Source organism: Rhopilema esculentum, chromosome 4 (assembly GCF_057945365.1).
Source record: "Rhopilema esculentum isolate cy_ngs chromosome 4, ASM5794536v1, whole genome shotgun sequence".
Classification (NCBI taxonomy): Eukaryota; Metazoa; Cnidaria; class Scyphozoa; order Rhizostomeae; family Rhizostomatidae; genus Rhopilema; species Rhopilema esculentum.
Genome location: NC_142818.1, coordinates 9,630,686 through 9,648,524, shown reverse-complemented (window position 1 = coordinate 9,648,524; position 17,839 = coordinate 9,630,686). Strand labels below are relative to the sequence as shown.

The window sequence follows — 17,839 nt, the reverse complement described above, 5'->3', positions numbered from 1 at the left end:
CAAAGTGGCAAACACGGAGTATTGTAATCAAAACACAATAAAAAAACCATAAGCGCCTGAAATATCGTTTACAATAAATTTACATCATAATAGACCCATTGAAAAATATCAATCACGGACGTTTGATAAAACAAAAGCCTTTTAACGTTGTTTTCCCCATGAAGGAAGCCAGGGCAGTCAACTGTTAAATGTGAGAAATACCAGACCGTCTTTAACACACCGGTAATTCAGGTGTAACTATCAATTTGTGCTGTAACTTTTGACGCTGATACTTACAGACGAATGATTTTCATGGTTATATTTTCGTCCCTTAAAGAGCGTATTTGGTTCATAAAAACAAGGAAACAACAAGGAGAAAGGTCCCGGCGAGGAGCTATAATCATTTTACTTTTGTTTCTGTTTGGTTTCACAAAGAATTTCCTCTCAGACGTTCCTGAAACAAGTTTCTAAAGTGTGAAAAATTGATATAACACAGGCTGCTGAAAGTGATTGCAGTGAAAGTCATACCACCGGCAAAATTGATGTACATTTTTGGCTGCGGGACAACGCGAATCTGACACACAAAGCTTCCTTAAACAATAGAACAATAGAAAGAATACAATTGAGATAAAGCGAGAGAAACATAAACAAAAGATCGGAATGTGCGGGATAATCTGCGTGTTATGCAAACCTGGCAACTATTAGGACGGTGAGTAACGTTGTCAAGAGGATTAGGCCACAGAGAGCAATCGCTGATATTCAAGGCGGATGTTAAATGGTTGTGATTTGCGTTTTCGAGACTTTTATGTATTTTAAAGATTGAGAAAGCACCATGTTTAAATTTGTCGTCAAACGTAATTCGAAGGAACTCTTTCACCGCGCCGTCGCTGAAGACGATATTTTGAGAGTGAAATTACTTCTTGATCAATGTAAAGAAGACCCCAAATTCAATATTGATGAGATCAATGATGAAGGACTTACAGCGTTACAGAATAGTTGTTTCATCGGTAATGTAGATATGGTAAAATTATTATTATCATACGGAGCCAATATGAAAATCAAGGATCGTGAAGGATGGACTTTACTGCATGCGGCAGTAATGACAGGTAATTTTAACATCGTAAAGTTTTTGGTTGAGAATGGATTGAGCGTCTCCAGTAAAACTGACCGAAAAGACTTGCCAATTGATTTTGCCGAAAGCAAGCAGATCCTGTTATTTCTTGTAAAAAAAATGCTTGAAGCTGGCATGATTGATGAAGTTCACAAATATATCAAGCGAAATCCCCGTCGAAAAAAGGAAATTTATAAGCAAATAGAAATGTCAATAAAGTCAAAGCGGGACGAAATTAAAGCATTGGAAAGTTTCCCATTTACACCAAGGGAAAGCAAGGGCAAGCCCCCAAAAGGAGAAAAGAAAGATTTAGGTTCAAGAAGTAAAGACGACTCAAAACTCAATAGTCACATAAAAGTTACTACCAGGAGAAGTTATCCTGTTGATCAGAACCACAGTCCAAAAACGAAAGAGAGAGGCTACAATGAAGTTTTCACCCTAGATGTAGATGATCTACCAGAAACACCAGTTCATAAAAAATGGTCATCTTTGTCAAATATAGTTGACAACTCTAAAGCTCATCTGACAGAGTCAAAAGTAAAAATGCATAACGGGTATGAAACAGATGGAACTGAACCAATTTATCAAAATTCCACTGAAGTTAAAGCATTACTCAAGGATATAATCTCAAACAACAATGGTTCACATGACAGACAGAAAAAGCATACAGAAATGGACATAGCTAGTGTAAATTCCCATTCAACATCAGGATATGAAACAGATGATAACCAACTGATGTACTACACCAGGCCTATTAGATACTCTGATACAAATGAATTCTTTGAAGGAGTTGAAAATAATAATCACCCAGACAATGAATATTTAAAAAGGTCCCAAACGATGTCACCCAGGACAATGAGACGTTTGGAATACAGATTTGGGACACTTTTTGTCAATAATCTACCAAATGAATTTAATGGAGGAAGTTCACTAAAACCAACTGAACACAATTTTAAAAAGATTGAATACCCAGAAGTGTTCCTTTAAATTAGCATTCTGGTTTGAGATAATCTTAATTTTAGGATGCAAGAATCTTCATTTCTAGAATTTTAACTGAACAATATCACCCTGGAGGACAATTAATCTTTTACCAAAGCACTTTCTATTCAATAGGTATGTTGGGCATATAGATTTTATGACCTTTTATCAGAAAGATGAAGAATTTTTAATAGTTGTTGGTGCTCTAGGGTGTTTTAAACAGTCAATTGTTTTGTATAGTCTACACCATTTCAAATCTTTAATTGGCTTTTACCTATTAAGAAACTGTGTATTAACAACTTCCCTAAGTGCATAGGTTTTACAGTATGGTTTTATTGCAATGCTGGATTTGAAAAGCAGTTCACAGAATTTTGTTTTGTTTAAAAAATGTGTATCCTATCACTAAAAATCCAAAAATTAAATAGCCCCTTAGGATAATGACTCCATAAAACAGTTTTATCCTTGTGTCCGCAATAAACAGTGGTTCATAACATTAAGGGTTTGGATAAAATCTCTCAAAACTTGTTGATGGTAAAGGGGCCAAAATAGTTGGAGTGTTGAAATTTTTTTTACCAGTCCATTGCAAACAAAAAGTTCAAGGAGGAAGTCGGCCTTTGTACTATACACTGTTTGATATTGAAGGCTTTAGAAAATAAGAAATGATCCAGCCTTATTTGTGACACAACACTCCAACTACATTCCTTCCAATAAAGAATTTTAAGAATTCATAAACAGATTCATTTTCAGATTGGGTGCCTTTTTACTCAAAATTACCAGAAAGCTTTTTTTTTTGAAAATCAGTTTATTCCTTGAGCAGATACAAGGCTCTTTGTTGTAGATTTTACAAGTTTTGGTATTGTTATATGTTGTTATCATTTTTAATGGTCTTAAAATTAATCTAGTTTATATTGAAAAGAAGTGTATATATTGAAAGCGTTTGTTAGGAAGCAGTTTAGTATAGATGTCTATATTCTGGCCTAAATCCATTGTAAATTTCTATGGTTTGTACTGTTTCAACTTATTTGGAAAATATCACTCTATGATGCATTTTTGAGGTTATTGTCTTAACATTTACATGATAGAATTTTAATGTTAACCAACTCCAACATTTTTACTTGGGTGCATTCTTTATTGGCCAAAGATTGATCATTAATAGTTTAAAGGTTGAAAAGCCTATTGCCATTTAACTTTTGATATAAATGTAGGAAATGGGTTTCTATTCAAAATATTTCCTTATTACGACAGAGGTGTGCAGTTCTTATTGCTACTTGCATTTCATACTTATCCTCTTGTTCCATTAACCATCCTCTAAAAAACATTTTCCGTCCCATCAAAAAATGAAATGAAACTCCCTTGAAACAGCAATCAACTGAGACAAACGCCATGTTCACAGAAATACATAAAAATCAAGAGTAAATAAAATTTTAAATCTGGGGAAGGCTTCTCTACTCTTCCTTGCTTTGTCAGAAAAACGGTAAGTACCAAAACCATGCAAAGATTCAGAGGCAGAGAAGCAGCTGGGTCAACAAGCTAAAGGTGTACGGTACAAGCATGCGCAGAAGATATTTTGACATTCAAAAACGGTACGCTTACCGTGCCGCTTTCCGTTTTTGAAAGTTGAAATCAAGGCAACTTTAGATATCGTACCATTCGGAAATATCTTGCTGTTACTAGTCATAAAAGTATGAATCAAAGACTTGAATAGCAGGTGCCCTGTTGGCATGGAGAGGATAAGCTTGATACTGTTGCTTTATATATACTCTTTAACAGGGGCACCATCCTAAAAAGTTAGGAAGGGGGGGCTGTGCTGTAAGGAAATTCAAGAAGCCACACCCATGACCAAACCCTTACAACACCCAATGTACTTGCATTTGTGGTAAAAACTCCCTGTCTGTTGGATGTAGAAATCATTCAGACATTCATGACACAAACAGTCTGATAAGGACTTTCTCATTCACGAGAAATCAATATCATAACATAATAGAGGGTTGCCAGCAAATAAGAACCTATTGTTAAGAGGGGCTGAGCCACCCAAAATCTATCTGAATTTAACAAAAGGGGCTGAGACTCCTTGAGCCCCACTCCATGGCACCACTGCCCGTTGCATATTACCTTTTACAATGTAAACTGTTTATTCATTGACAGATATAGGGCCATCCACGCATTTTACCCCCCCCCCCCCATTTCGAAGAAAAATCTTGGTTTTGTGTAGATTAAAACTTCCTTTCAAATGTTCGTTTCGACCTAGCTGAGGAGGATTATGGTCTGTGACGCAGGCTAGATGGGACCATAGGACCCTGCAGAGTTTCGATATTGCATACAAACCTATCTACCACCCAGTTTTAATTTTGAAGTAACTTGTTTGGAGGCGAATTATCAAACTTGATCACAGTTTTGCGAATTTTTGCGATTTTCTCATGCTGGATTGCTTTCTCTCTCTTTTTCTTTCGTGGCAAATTCACTTTCTCTTTTCTCAGCCAATTTTTTTCTTACTTCTTACAATCATCTTTCTTTCACAGAAAGCATCGTCTACAAGGTTGTCGCAGGAGCTCAAAATATCTCACACTCATCTGAACTATGCTTTCGATCTCATGTGCGAAGATTTACAAATTATGTTCGAAAATATATAGAGATTTCGGCTTCACTGCTTTTGGCAAGGAATTGGAAGGTAATGAAGCTACGGTTTAAAAAAAAACCAAATCAGAATTTAATATTTGATAGAATAATGCCAAAGGTTTCTCAATTTTTGTTGCCTCAAAGGATAAAATATTGTACCAACGTTTTTGAAGTTTTGAAAAAAACTATTCTAGTGTTTCTTATAGAGATTTTTTGCTAAATTATTTGGCTATATTGAATGATGTTCATAAACATTTTGTGTTAATCTCCCTGCCAACAGTAAAAACTATTTGAATAATTATCTAAGAAAAATCGCAGCCCTTGAATTTCATATCATAACTCTAAAACAACTTTCGTTTTTTACTAATTCAAAAACAATTCAAACCTGTTTATACATCTACAGTCAACGTGCTTTGTTTTCGTAAGAAACGCTGTGCTCGATTTTTAAAAACAACACTAGATAAGCTGTTTGTAACTTGCAGTTTTTTTCCTAAGCCACTCGAAACAGTATCTCGAATTTCCCTTCCCTCGTATAAGCTTCCCTTGTCGGTTCTTGCCCTTTTCCTGCAAGTGAAAATTTTGGTTTTGATAACATATTTCAAAATCTTTGCTTTTTTCAAAGCCATTTTTAAATTCTGTACCACGAGAAGACTGTTTGAAAATTTTTAATAGAGTAAGCCCCCACCCCAAAAAATAAAAAAATTAGCCATCCCTGACGTGACAACTTTTACAGTCCATGGTTTTGTCCAAAATAAATAACACATCATTTTAACAACGGTTTTATTGTCAAAATGACTTCCGAAATGTTTCATTTCTCTACGTAAATTTGAAAAAACTAAAAGCGAGATTTTTATCGAGATTTTCTGATAAGCCGCTAGAGGACGAACTCTAGGATTTATGGTACGTTTCCATACTACCCTTATTTCACAGTAAACTGCACACTCAAGAAATTTTCCATTCACAACTTTGTTTTACTTGAAGTTCTCAAGGCGAAATCATTACTGAGTATTGGTCAATAGGTTTTTCTGGGTGCGAGCTCTGTTGAAATTTGCTTTAAAATCTAGCCTTTACCTCTGAAACCCTTCAATAATTGTATGCCTGAAAAATTTCAAAAATTTGTGAGCTGCTGGTAGCATAATGACCCAAAACTTAAGCAACTGCCAAGCAGTCGGGGAGGGGGGGGGGGTAGTCGGGGCTAGAACCGAGTAAAAGTAGCTTGAATCCGATCCATTTTTTATTCTTTACATTTTTGCAAAAGTTGGGGCATTCCCCTCAGCTCCTCTGCATCGCGATGTCTTAGCCCCCAGACCTCACTTTTCTTAAAAAATCCTTCGAAATGAAAACTCTTATGAGGTAAAATTAGCACAGATACACGGGAAAGAGGCTAGGCTATGGCGGGAACATTGAGGTTCTTCAAGATCAGCGGAAGTTGGCAAAGCGAGTGCTGGAAAGGCGAGAAGGTATTTGTATTACTTTGCCCAACCTACCACTGAAAAGTCTATTTAGAATACATCGTTATTGACTCTCTTATTCAATCTAAATTTAAAAAATATGAAACATGTACTGAACACTGCTTTTTTTAAATTGCTCAAGAATCAAGATTGTTACAAAACTACAATTGATTCTGTCCTGTGAGCCCAATGGGCTAATCTGGATTCCATGACAGCTGCACTCCCTTGTAAAATTACGAATGCACTCTTACACACCTGAATGCTGAGTGTGGCTTGGGCGCGGTTTTGTGGGTGTGGCTCAAATTCACAAAACGAGTTTCTGTTTGTGTGCAAAAGAGATTGAAAATGTATGTCAATTTAAATTGAGTGATACTCTTGATGTATGTATGTATGTATGTATCAGGGCCGCTAAGAAGAGGCCCTAGGGAAAAACTGACCACGCCCGTAAGTTAACTTCCTGAATAATTCCTGCTCTCATTTCCTTGCAATCGTTGAGAATGATTTACTATTTTTAGGCCCGTTTCGAGACCCCCTAGAGCTAAGGTCCTTGGGCAATGTGCCCTCTGTTTCCCTCTTGGTGACCCAGCTTGAGATCGTCAATTAGGATTATTATGTTTTTTTGCCTTTTTAAAGGTTTTTTCTAAAATTATTCTTTTTCTTGCCAAACCTAAAAGAATTTGAATTACAGCCACTGATGGTAGTTTAGTTTCAACTGAATTTCCCTTATTGAAATGAATTTCCCCTTTGAGGAAATATTGATTTAAAAACTGGATACATCAAGGAAGAAAATGTATGCAAAAACTCAATTATCACTTGCACACTTGAGATCTCATCGAAAACTTGGGGATATCAAGCTTAAAATGTTTTTCAGCAATGCATCAATGGCTAATTACAATAATGCATTCTAAATACCTATTACTTATAATAGTATGCAGGAATTGAATCTACAAACAGCAACAAATAAAATGAATACAATCCTGGTAATATTAGGCATGCGACCATAGGCGCACGCCTTCACACCTGCCTAAAACTCTCCAAGCCTGCTTTTTATTGCACACACATTGCTAGGTTTTGACTGTCTACTCACTTTTTTCTCTCTCTTTGTTTCTTTTGATTTTTGTTAATTTTCTCTAAAGTAGTGTTTTAATTTTCTTTTGTGTGGGTTATCTTGAAAGCATATCTGGGAAGGTGGCATAAACACTCTTTAAGGCCCTGTTTCCATTACTCTGTTTTCAGATCATTCCATATTTTCTTGAACCATTTTAATTACTCTGGGACATTTCTGGATTGCATGCCAGGGATATTTTATTGATATTTGTTGCATGGCTAATCTCATACAGAATAAACAGAATTGTATAGAATTAATGAAAACTTACCAAATAATCCACCATCTAGCCACCACACAGAGACAAATTTTTAATATGGTCCATATTAAGCATCTCAAATTATCTAAAACAGACATATTAAAAGACCATGTTGCAAGAGTTCATTTTTTCTCAGTGATACATCTCATTGGAACGTCTATCAACTGCTACATATTTTGTAATATTACAATGAATTCATTGTTTTCAAAATTGTCATTGTTAAACTCAAACTCTTTTTACAGCATAATAGCAGCTACTCACAATATACAGGTGCTAATAAGTATAAGTAAAATGTTTCTAAGAAAAACTGAAGTAAAATTTATAAAGCTGATGGACACACAGAAAAATTCAATGTGAGCCATCAAATCATCAGTCTGAAATAAGTGGTCTGAAATTCAGGAGCATAAAATCAGGTAATCTGTTATGATATAAAATGTAGTAAGTCTTATTGTGTATGCATAATTAAATTTTTTTACCATATATCATTAAATTATGCATAGTTATCTATCACAAGCATATTGAATACAATTGATGAATCACAATCTTAAAGAGCATTTGAGAAGAGTAAAATGTAAGATAAAACTATCTTGTATTTTGACTTGATATGCACACCTAGAATTTGCCAAGGGCATGAAACCAAGTAGACAAATTTCAACTACAGTCTCTACCAATTTTGATCAGTTAAATATGACTATCAGGTTATAGTTATAATGTGATAGTTATAATGGTATAAATACTTTGCTATATACCAAATTTTGAATGGTCAAACAAACTATTTTATGTTTTAACTTATTCTTTATTGTAATAAGTGTACTATGTAACGTTTGTTGGTATATTGAATGAAAAAACAGAAACAGGTTGTCCAAGGAACATAGTTCTTGATAACATTGGTCCTGATTTTCAGATGCATATTGATTTAGTTATAGGAACTGGGGCACAGGAGACATGTTTAGGACTTGCTCGAAGCAAAATACAGGTGGAAAATTCCATATCAATTGTACCCTGTTTGTAAAGTCGCCCTCGTGAATGTTTCTAATAATTTACATGGGTGCAGGGCTCTATAAGAAAATCTGACACCTAAAATTTCAGGGTTCCAGGTCAACTCGTTTCCGAGCTATGACGAGTCAAAAATTGTGCAATACATTTGTTTTTGTATTGAACACTTCCAACAGACATTTTATGAGTTTCCGCTCTAGTTTGGCCGTTTTGTCCTGTGTTTCGACATCACTCATTTTGGCAAACTTTTCTTATGTCATGGAGAATTTTCCCCATTTTTTTGATGTGGTCTTTTTTTGTTGAAAATGACCACTCCATACCTTTTATCAGGTTTTGTCATAAAGATGTAGGTGTTAGCCCGTAGAGATTTTTGGTGCTTGGAAATGTTCTCTATGCAAAAGAAAATCAGAGTGGTCGATGGGAGAGCCGGTATACACATATGCCAAATCGCTTACTCGAGCTCGTCGAACATATCTATTTCGTGCTCACAGAGGTGTCCTTCAGTGTGTTGTAGTAAGGATCGAAGTATTTGGGGAACCATTGCTTGAGAAATATAGGAACAAAAATGATTGTTCATTGGAAGGAAAAGATTTGGGAGAAATGTGGCCAACCAATGTAATCAACAAAAAGCAATAAAAATGGCTTTGAAAAAAGCAAACATTTAGTAAGCTAAAGCTTTTCGTCTGACACACTTCAGAGTTTAAAACGTCAGAACATAGATCGAAAACTCTACGCTAGGAAATATATATACCCAGTTGTGGATCGAAATAGGCGACGTTCCGTCTAGTTTTAGAAACAAAACCCATCCCCAAAGAGAACAGCCACCTCAGTCTTGCAAATCTAAAATTACAACTAAAACCTGCGATTCTACTATCGGGCAGCATTTACTGGAAAATCAAGATTGTGCAAAAAACTATAACGGCGACATGTTTCGGATTATTGGTAAAGCCCGATCGTCGTTCCACCTAGCAGTTTTGGAATCTATCTACATAAGAACGAAAAACTGCTACTGTGTAGACAAAAGGAGTTCGTTTTCACCTTAGGACTCCATTGGTAACATTCTCAATAGGCAAGCGGCACTGATTGGTCAACCTCAACAGTCACATGCTCGCGTTTCTGATAGGCCTATTTCGATCCACAACTAGGTATATATATTTCCTAGCGTAGAGTTTTCGATCTATGTTCTGTCGTTTTAAACTCTGAAGAGTGTCAGACGAAAAGCTTTAGTTTACTAAATTTTTGCTTTTTTCAAAGCCATTTTCAAGTTTTGTACCACCAAAAGATTGTTTGAAAATGCATTAAAGAGATTCAAAGCAATTCTCGTGGAAATTTTGCACGAGTTGGATGGTTTGCGCAAACACCAAAAACCACTCACTAAAGTTTGCGCACACACCAAATTCAGCATGGCCTTTTCAAATTCTCCAAAGTATGCTCAATTGATGTCCCTCGGTAATTCGGTTGACAAATAATGAACTAAAAACTGTCGTTGTCTCCCTTTGACATTCACTCTTTCTCCACATCGTTTGCTAGCCATATTAGATTAACGGCTGTTATGCTTTTTGCAGATATTACTAAGAAGAACGAACGTAACGCTAAGCAAGTATAAAGTGAATTAATTGAAACAATGCTCTTTTAAAATAACTGTTACTATAGTGTTAAAATCTTTTAATCAAACATTTATTGAAAAATTAATATACGTTTCTGCAAATCTTTTGTAATTTTTAAAAGGGGATTCCATGCCTTCACCGCGAGATCCTTGATCTAACCTTTGAAATATTGAAAGTATATTCTCCATATCGTCTTAGTTTCGCTCTATTTTCGGATCAGGTTTCTCGAAACCAATTATAATCCAACAAATGATTGGATTTTGGGCAGTGATAACTACAGTGTTACAAGTAGGCTGTGGAAAAAACCCACGAGCATGCGTACAACGCCTGCAGTATTATTATACCCTACCACAGAAAATTTTATGAGCAGTGGAAAGATTTGTGGTTGCTGCCTGGAATTCTATTTCAAGGAGTCAGTCTTGTATTTCAAGGGGTCAGAATGCCAATATAGACTTAAATGATACATGATAACAAGCGTTGCGATAGCCCTGAAAATTAATTAACAAATTGCTTCATAAATTTTCGCTGCGTTGAAAATTTTTTTTACCATTTTGAATTGCACTTCGTTTGTTAACAAGGTGAATGTTCATGTTGTTTCAGGGCAAGGCTGGCGAAAATGCCGGAGAAAAGGCAGGTGAAAAGGCAGGGAAAATGCAGGGAGAAAGGCAGGTGAAATGTAGAGAAAAGGGCAGTAAAAATGCAGGGGGAAAGGCAGGGGAAATGCAGGGGAAGGCAGGGGGAAGGCAAAGGAAAATGCGGGGAAAAAGGCAGGGGAAATACAGGGAGAAAGGCAGGGGAAATACAGGGAAAAAAGCAATGGAAAAGGCAAGAGAAAATGCCGGGGAAAATGCAGGGAAAAGGCAAGGGAAGAGGCAGCCTTTACAAAGCACACAACCTTTTCATTCTTTTTTATCGTTCCAAGTTATTTGTACAGAAACAAAATTCAGTATTAAGAAGCATTGTTTTTAAATTTGCCCTATGAACAAAAGAATTCAAATCTACCCACAGAATAATTCTAAAATAAATGTATTAATAATTAAATTCTGATGCAAAACAAAAAAGACATTTTGTTTCTAAATAGCTTCACGCAAAAAGTTGAATTCATACCAAATCGAAATTAGATACTTTTTAATTCATTTGTTGATAGAGAAAGCGAGAGAAAACATATTTGTTAATTGAAAAGGTTGTTTAGAATGTTTCTTTTTCAATCGTGTTATGCATGCTTTGAAAAATTTCTATTTTTGCAAAGCAGACAACCCCAGTTCTGAATCTGAAGGTTGAGAACAGCACAAAGGCGAACTTTATCATCTCCAGAGATGGAAAATCACAAGCACTACTAAAAATCCATTTCAAACTGCTCTGCACAGCTTCGAAAGTTTTGCGACGTCTTAAAAACGTAATGTGCAGGACACTTGTTGGTTGCTCCGGGGGAGGATATTGTAAATCCTCTTAGAATGGGGGTTTTACAAACGTGAGTTCTTTGTAGGCAGAAATGCTCAAAAATACGGCAACGGCGGATAAGATCAAAATTCTTCTTTTTATGGCAATGATACTACTAACGGCTAACAACAAGTTCGACAAATAACGACACGGCTTCAACAGGCACGACAAGACTAGCGACAGAGCTCCAAGCGGTACGGGAAAACTTTCGAGAAGACTACTCCTAACTTATTAAACAGCCCTTTATATACCCTAAGCAAACCTTAAAATAATAATTACGTAATACAAAAAACATATTTACAGACGCTGATGCAATCACATCGCAAAGATGCAATTGTCACGTGATACTGTCCGTAAGGGAACCCTGTGTCGTTACAATATTCTGCCACCTCTCAAAATAAGTATTTTGTTTTATCTGCATGATAATAACACTATAGGTCATATCCAGGGTTACAATGTAACTTAGGTAATCATAGAAGAAAATAAAGAATTTCGAATTTAACTTCAGCCTTTTTACCGATCGTAAAGCTTTCAACATAATAGCTGAGAGATAAGAAACTGTTGGTGTTTTCTAGAGGATCAAAGTTCTTTGACTTTTTTACAAATCCAGAGAAAGTTCTGTAGTTTTCTTAATAAGATTTTTTGATGCCCAAAACAATTGCTTAAGATAGTTGTTCAATCTCAAACCGCCTATAGTTGGCAAAGGATTTTAGGAATAATTTGATTAAAGAAGACAGAATAGGCTTAACCAGAACATATCTCAAAATATTATTGGATAAAGCCCGCCTTTTTATGGGTCCTTAACCATCATCCGTTCAAACAAATCTCTTTGTGGTACAGAACTAAAAAATAGTTGTGAAAAAGCAATCATTTTGAAACATACTCAAACTTACCGTCTCACACTCTTCACAATATGAAACGTCAGAAAGTAGGTCAAAAACTCTACGCTAGGAAATACACATCAAGGCCGGCGAAAGCGGAAAGGCCTTCCTCCCCGAGTAACAGCTTGGCTTAGGAAATAGATCGAGAAACCTGATCCAGAATAACTTGGTGCCAGCACAAATTGACGGACTTTCGTTTTTTCTATTGCCTAAACGTGGCTCACAAGGTTTATTCGTTAACAACAAATTTCTCAGGAACATTGCAAAAAGAGAGAAATTGCTAGCGATGTGGAAGGGAAAGAAACTGACGAAAAGAAAATTTTTGAGGACATGAGAGAGAAAGAATGGGCAGATTTGTTCTATAAAAGTAAAATCAAGAAAATTTCAACACTTGATTGCATCGATAACCCATTCCTACTAAGAAAGAAAATCTAGCGCAATTGTAAATTCTATTAAAACTATTTTTGATTTTTGTTAAAAGCACCTTTTTTCCGAAATATTTAAGATCAGATGTTTCAAAACAATATCCCAAGTGTACAAATTGCTTAATTTGCTTTTATTTTAGTTGATAGTTCTTCTGTTTTTGTTGAACTTGTACATATTGATTAAACAAAGCTTAAAGATATTGCCTCGGATTTTCCTTCAGTCAAAATCCATTTTAGATACAGTCTCTGCCCATCCCTAAAATACAATAATCTTTTTCTTGCCGTCAACCATGGTGGCAGCCTTACCTAAGCCCTCTCAAGACTTTCATATTTGGCCCCTCCTTTTTCAAATACGTTTCGCCGGCCCTGTGCATCCCCAGCTGTTAGCCTGCGCGCAGAGTCGACTGGTTTTCCCAGAGATAAATTTAGTTTCCAATCAACTTGATTCATCTCTGGGAAAACCAATCGAGTCTGCGCGCAGGCTAAGCTGTTGATCGAAATAGGCCAATCAGAAACGCAAGCACGTGACTGTTAAGGTTGCCCAATCAGTGCCGCTTGCCCAATTCAATCTCCTTCTCTCTACACAATAGCGGCTTTTTCATGCTCTTACGTTCAACAAGTATTGGGACACCTTCGAAAGGGAACTATGGCGTTGTGTTGGCAGTCTTGTATACATCAACAAAATGTGCAAAAGAGTTGCATTGCAAAAGAGTTGCGAACGTTACAATTTTACCAAATTATTGAATTTACTTGGGCTACTTTTCAAACTGCGTAGCGCTAAAGAAGAAACCACTAGACGTATTTGTGATGATTAATTTTCTTATGAAAGAGAATTTTTAAAAACACCCTATTTAAAAATATATTTACATAACAAAGCCTAAATAAATTTTATGTTTGATGTTTTTTGAATTTATGGCGTACAACGTCTTGCAAAAATTTAGATTCTTAGATTCTGTGATGGAATTCACAACCTTACAGCAGGTTAAATGCTAGGTTTTTAGAGAAAGCAGAGCAACCAAAAGTCAACTATTTTGGTACTTAGATTAAAGAGAGTGTCCTATAATACAAAGAAGGAAAGGTATTGCTAAAAATTTCTGTGACAAGGATTCGAACCTGGGTTAATGAAAAATTTTCCATAGGCCCTGTTCAAGACTGTAAAAAATTGAAAGAAAGCGAATAAGTACTATGGGACTGGACCCCTGTATAGGCCAGCATGAGTCAGTCTCGAACTGATAACGGCTGGTATTCCATGGTTGTGAGATTCTTAGTTGTCTTTGAGAATGAATCTTTTCTAAAATGCATCTTTTTTAAAGTGATAAAACACACACAGAAAAACAAAAGCAAAACGGTTTTTAATCTTTGAAATTTTGCAGGTAATGGTATGATCGCACGTGAAATAAACTGCGGAAAAAATCTTCATCATTTTGGACCGAATATGGGTCAAGTCTTTAGAATTGACCTGGTTACCTGGTTACATGGTGGCTCCGAGTCGAGGTCGACTCCTGGCGATATCCAGACGTAAGAAATTAGAAACTACATTTCTCATTATCGTGGTAAACACATATCGTTATTCCAGGTAATTTTAAGATTTGAGATAGGGTGTTTTTAAAGGACGTGTAATAAAGTAGATGAGAGATTAGTCATAGATAACGGTTTATTTTATTGCCAATGTTTGAATCTTCAAAGTTTTTAGTAAGGGTGGAGTGGTTGGTTGTTGAAAAGGTAGAAGTTATTTTATTGATATCTGATCGAGACATAATTACAAGATGTATATCATGAAGAAATCAATTGATGAAGGCTCGGAATATGTCTTTCCATCAAGTTAAGATTTTGCTGACATTTTGCGTACGAGCTCAAGCAAACAAGCATTCTAGTAGAACTGCTTAGATTTGACATTATTCGTGAAACTGAAATTGGAGCCATACATTGGTTACTCAAGTGTTTTTTTCCTCTTCTGGCTAACATTTAATCCTCATTTGTTCACTGATAATCAAGTTGTGCTGACAACTTTTAAGCAGTGCAGAACACATATTGACATAGGTCTTTTGGGTTGAATCCAGCTGTGGTTTACAGTGTAAAACGAGTCCCCAATATCATTTACTAAATGATAAGCCATGGAGGCTGTAGGAAATCAACCCAGTATCCCATTTCATTACCAGATGACAACTTGCTACAATGTACTTCCAAATAAAGAGAATAAAGAACAAATTCTGAGGGCAATATATGCCCTTGCTCATTAATAAATAAAGGAATCTTCAGGAAAAAATATAGGATGCATAGTGTTCAAGTAAGAATCTATGTAAAGAAATGTCTGCTCGAATTCGACACCAATCGAATCCTGTTTTGTTTTATTCCCCTGCGGATTAATTTCCTGCTTTTAGTACTTGCGTTGATTTATAGTTTACAAGGCCACCCAAAAACAGCTAAAGCCTGCAAGATTTCATTGCTTTCTCAAGAATCAGTTTTTGTTTGCAATGATCATGTAAACTTCTTGGAAATTAAATCTAAAGGGGCATTTCGTTTGTTGCCCTCGTTAATATCAGATCTAAAGAGGAACCACTGAGATATCGAATTTTCTCTTCAAAAACGCCAAGGCAAAACCTAAAGATCTTCATGGCAAGTGTCGGGTCAGACCCTTTCACATTTCTATGGGGTCAATTTGATAAACATGAGCAGACCATGAAGCTATTTTAACAATAAATTGTTTCACCAAAGCTTACTACATATTGCTTAAGTTTGAACTGCTTTTGGATAAAAGCTAAACAGTTTTCATATTTTGCTGCCAATAAAATCCATTCTGCACCAAGAAATGAGTAGTTTTGCTAAATTTCTTTGCAAAAATAATACTGTAGAAGGAATTTTATTTTTTTGTCTTACTGTTTCTAGCCCAATGAAAAACTGAACAAAGTTGAAAGCACCGAATTTACCGATGTAGAACAGCAGTGAGCCCACGCTAGAGCCTTGTGAAACAGCACCCTTGGATATCGACAATGTAAACAAGCTGCATCTATTACGAGAATGCTGCTCGTTTTGAGAAAAGAAATCGCATTTTTCAGTATCGATCATGCCTTGGTTTGCCTCGAGAAAATATCCAGGTAACTTTATTATTCATTTCTCCAATGCTTCGTTTTCTCTTAATTTTTTCGGTAGAGTTTCAACACGAATGGAAGGTCTGGGACCCTTAAAATATGAATGTCTCCTGGTTCTTTGATCAAATGAATTTCGGTCGATACTCTGCCACCAACACTATTAGGGGGTTCGATATCAGTCTTAGGGGAACTCTTAATTTTTCAAAAACAACACCATGGAATTAGGACATGTCAAGATTAACATACCAAGTGAATGAATTTCACCATAATAGCTAACAATATTCATCAAAACAACTGTACTTGCCTGTTTATATTTTTGAGACAAGCGATAACTGTCTGATAAGTGTTTTGATGTCCAATAAATATTATATTTGCTTTATTGTAACTTTTGATGACAAAAGTAAAGTTATCCTTGTTTTCTAACATATCCAAAGTTTATCATACCCACGGTTTTACTTTGTCGTACGGCAGAGCTAACATAATATGTTGCTGAGATGGACTTATGGTCGTGATGCTTGAATTGTTAAGTTGTGGCTTCCCAATACTTATACCGGTGCAAATGTGATACCTGGCTCAGTTGGTTTATAGAGATGCATCACAGATCATGGTATCAGCTCCAACTACCTGGCGTGCAGCCTTCTGTGTCCCCGACTGCACATGTGCTTGACCGTACATGCTCTTAATTTTTTTAGTTCTCTCACCCTTCTGATCTACTAAGGTTGGGGTTTTGTCTTAATGGCTCATGGTAAAATGGTAAACATATTGGTACAAATGCACATTTTTTATTTCTTTGAAAAGCAGACACAATTTCAGCCTATTTAAGGTGATGCCCAATATGGTATTAATGTTTGTTCGTCGGCACGAGCTTTAAAAGTTCGCCAACGAAGACATTGGAAAAGTGTATTCAGACCTTAAATAACTAGCGTCAGGCGATTTCTACGCCTAATTTTCTAGTTTTCTAATTAAACAGCCTCTACCTCAAGGCACAGGGCTGAACATATAAATCCTAAGATTCAAAATTTTCTCAGATAGCACAAGAATAGGTTATATCCTTTTCCAAAGTTTGGCTGCGCCCATTTAGGAGTTGGAAATCAATCTCGCTAAATGCAAAGAAGATATCTTACAATGCTACCCCCGTGGTGTTACACTGCCTGTAGCAAGCCACAAGTCCCAGGTTTCTAGAGCCCGGGTGGTACACAGCATAAATGAATTAGGCGATCTTCAAGACTCTGTGATAGTATTTCTTGGTTTGACTTGTGGGCTGGCTTACTTCACCTCGGATCAAGTATGATCAACAAGGGGATTGATGGTTCAGTCAGCTATCAATGTTTTCATCAATAAGTACCCTTAATGAGACAAGCTTGCAACCGTTAAGGCTTTATGCTACCCGCGATCGTCTTAGGTCTTGATTCTTATTAATCCTTGTTTAATTCACCTCCGCGCTACTTTCTTTCTTCCTTTGAGCCTACCTTGTCAACAATACCGGATGATTCATAAACTCTGGGATACAGCAGCCCGTGTATAGAGCTAAAACATCTTCCCAACATCTCTGTCCCTATTTTCAGGATGATACTTTTGGCAGCCATAATACATAAGGTGTATTTTTTAACTATCATACTGCAGCCAAAGATTGGAAAGGAAAATACCTGCCAAAAGTCTTTTTATATTACCTTTTGCAAACAGCCAATAGAACCCTCACCAACTCTTCAAAACATTGTTGCTTTATATAGTTTTTAGGGCTTCGGTGTTGTCCAATTTATACCTCTCAGGTAGCTTTAACAAGAATAAGCTATGTTTCTGGTAACCTTGTTTGGAACGATTGATTCCAAAACAGGGTTTTGCAATAAGACGAGCTGTCAACTTCTTTCTAAATCCTAATTTTGACTCTTGTGGTGTTTTGCT

At 36.2% G+C, this 17,839-nt stretch overlaps 1 protein-coding gene across 1 annotated transcript; it reads left to right on the top strand.

Moving 5' to 3' along the window:
- The first annotated feature begins 139 nt into the window (after nucleotides 1-139).
- LOC135691004 (uncharacterized) lies at nucleotides 140-2,728 on the top strand. Its single transcript, XM_065208719.2, has one exon. It carries the CDS (start codon nucleotides 812-814, stop codon nucleotides 2,075-2,077), a length of 1,266 nt encoding a protein of 421 aa, XP_065064791.2. The 5' UTR covers nucleotides 140-811; the 3' UTR covers nucleotides 2,078-2,728.
- Nucleotides 2,729-17,839: the final 15,111 nt, after the last annotated feature.

Coding starts and splice junctions, on each gene's coding strand:
- LOC135691004 (XM_065208719.2), top strand. CDS start 812: ATGTTTAAATTTGTCGTCAAACGTAATTCGAAGGAACTCTTTCACCGC.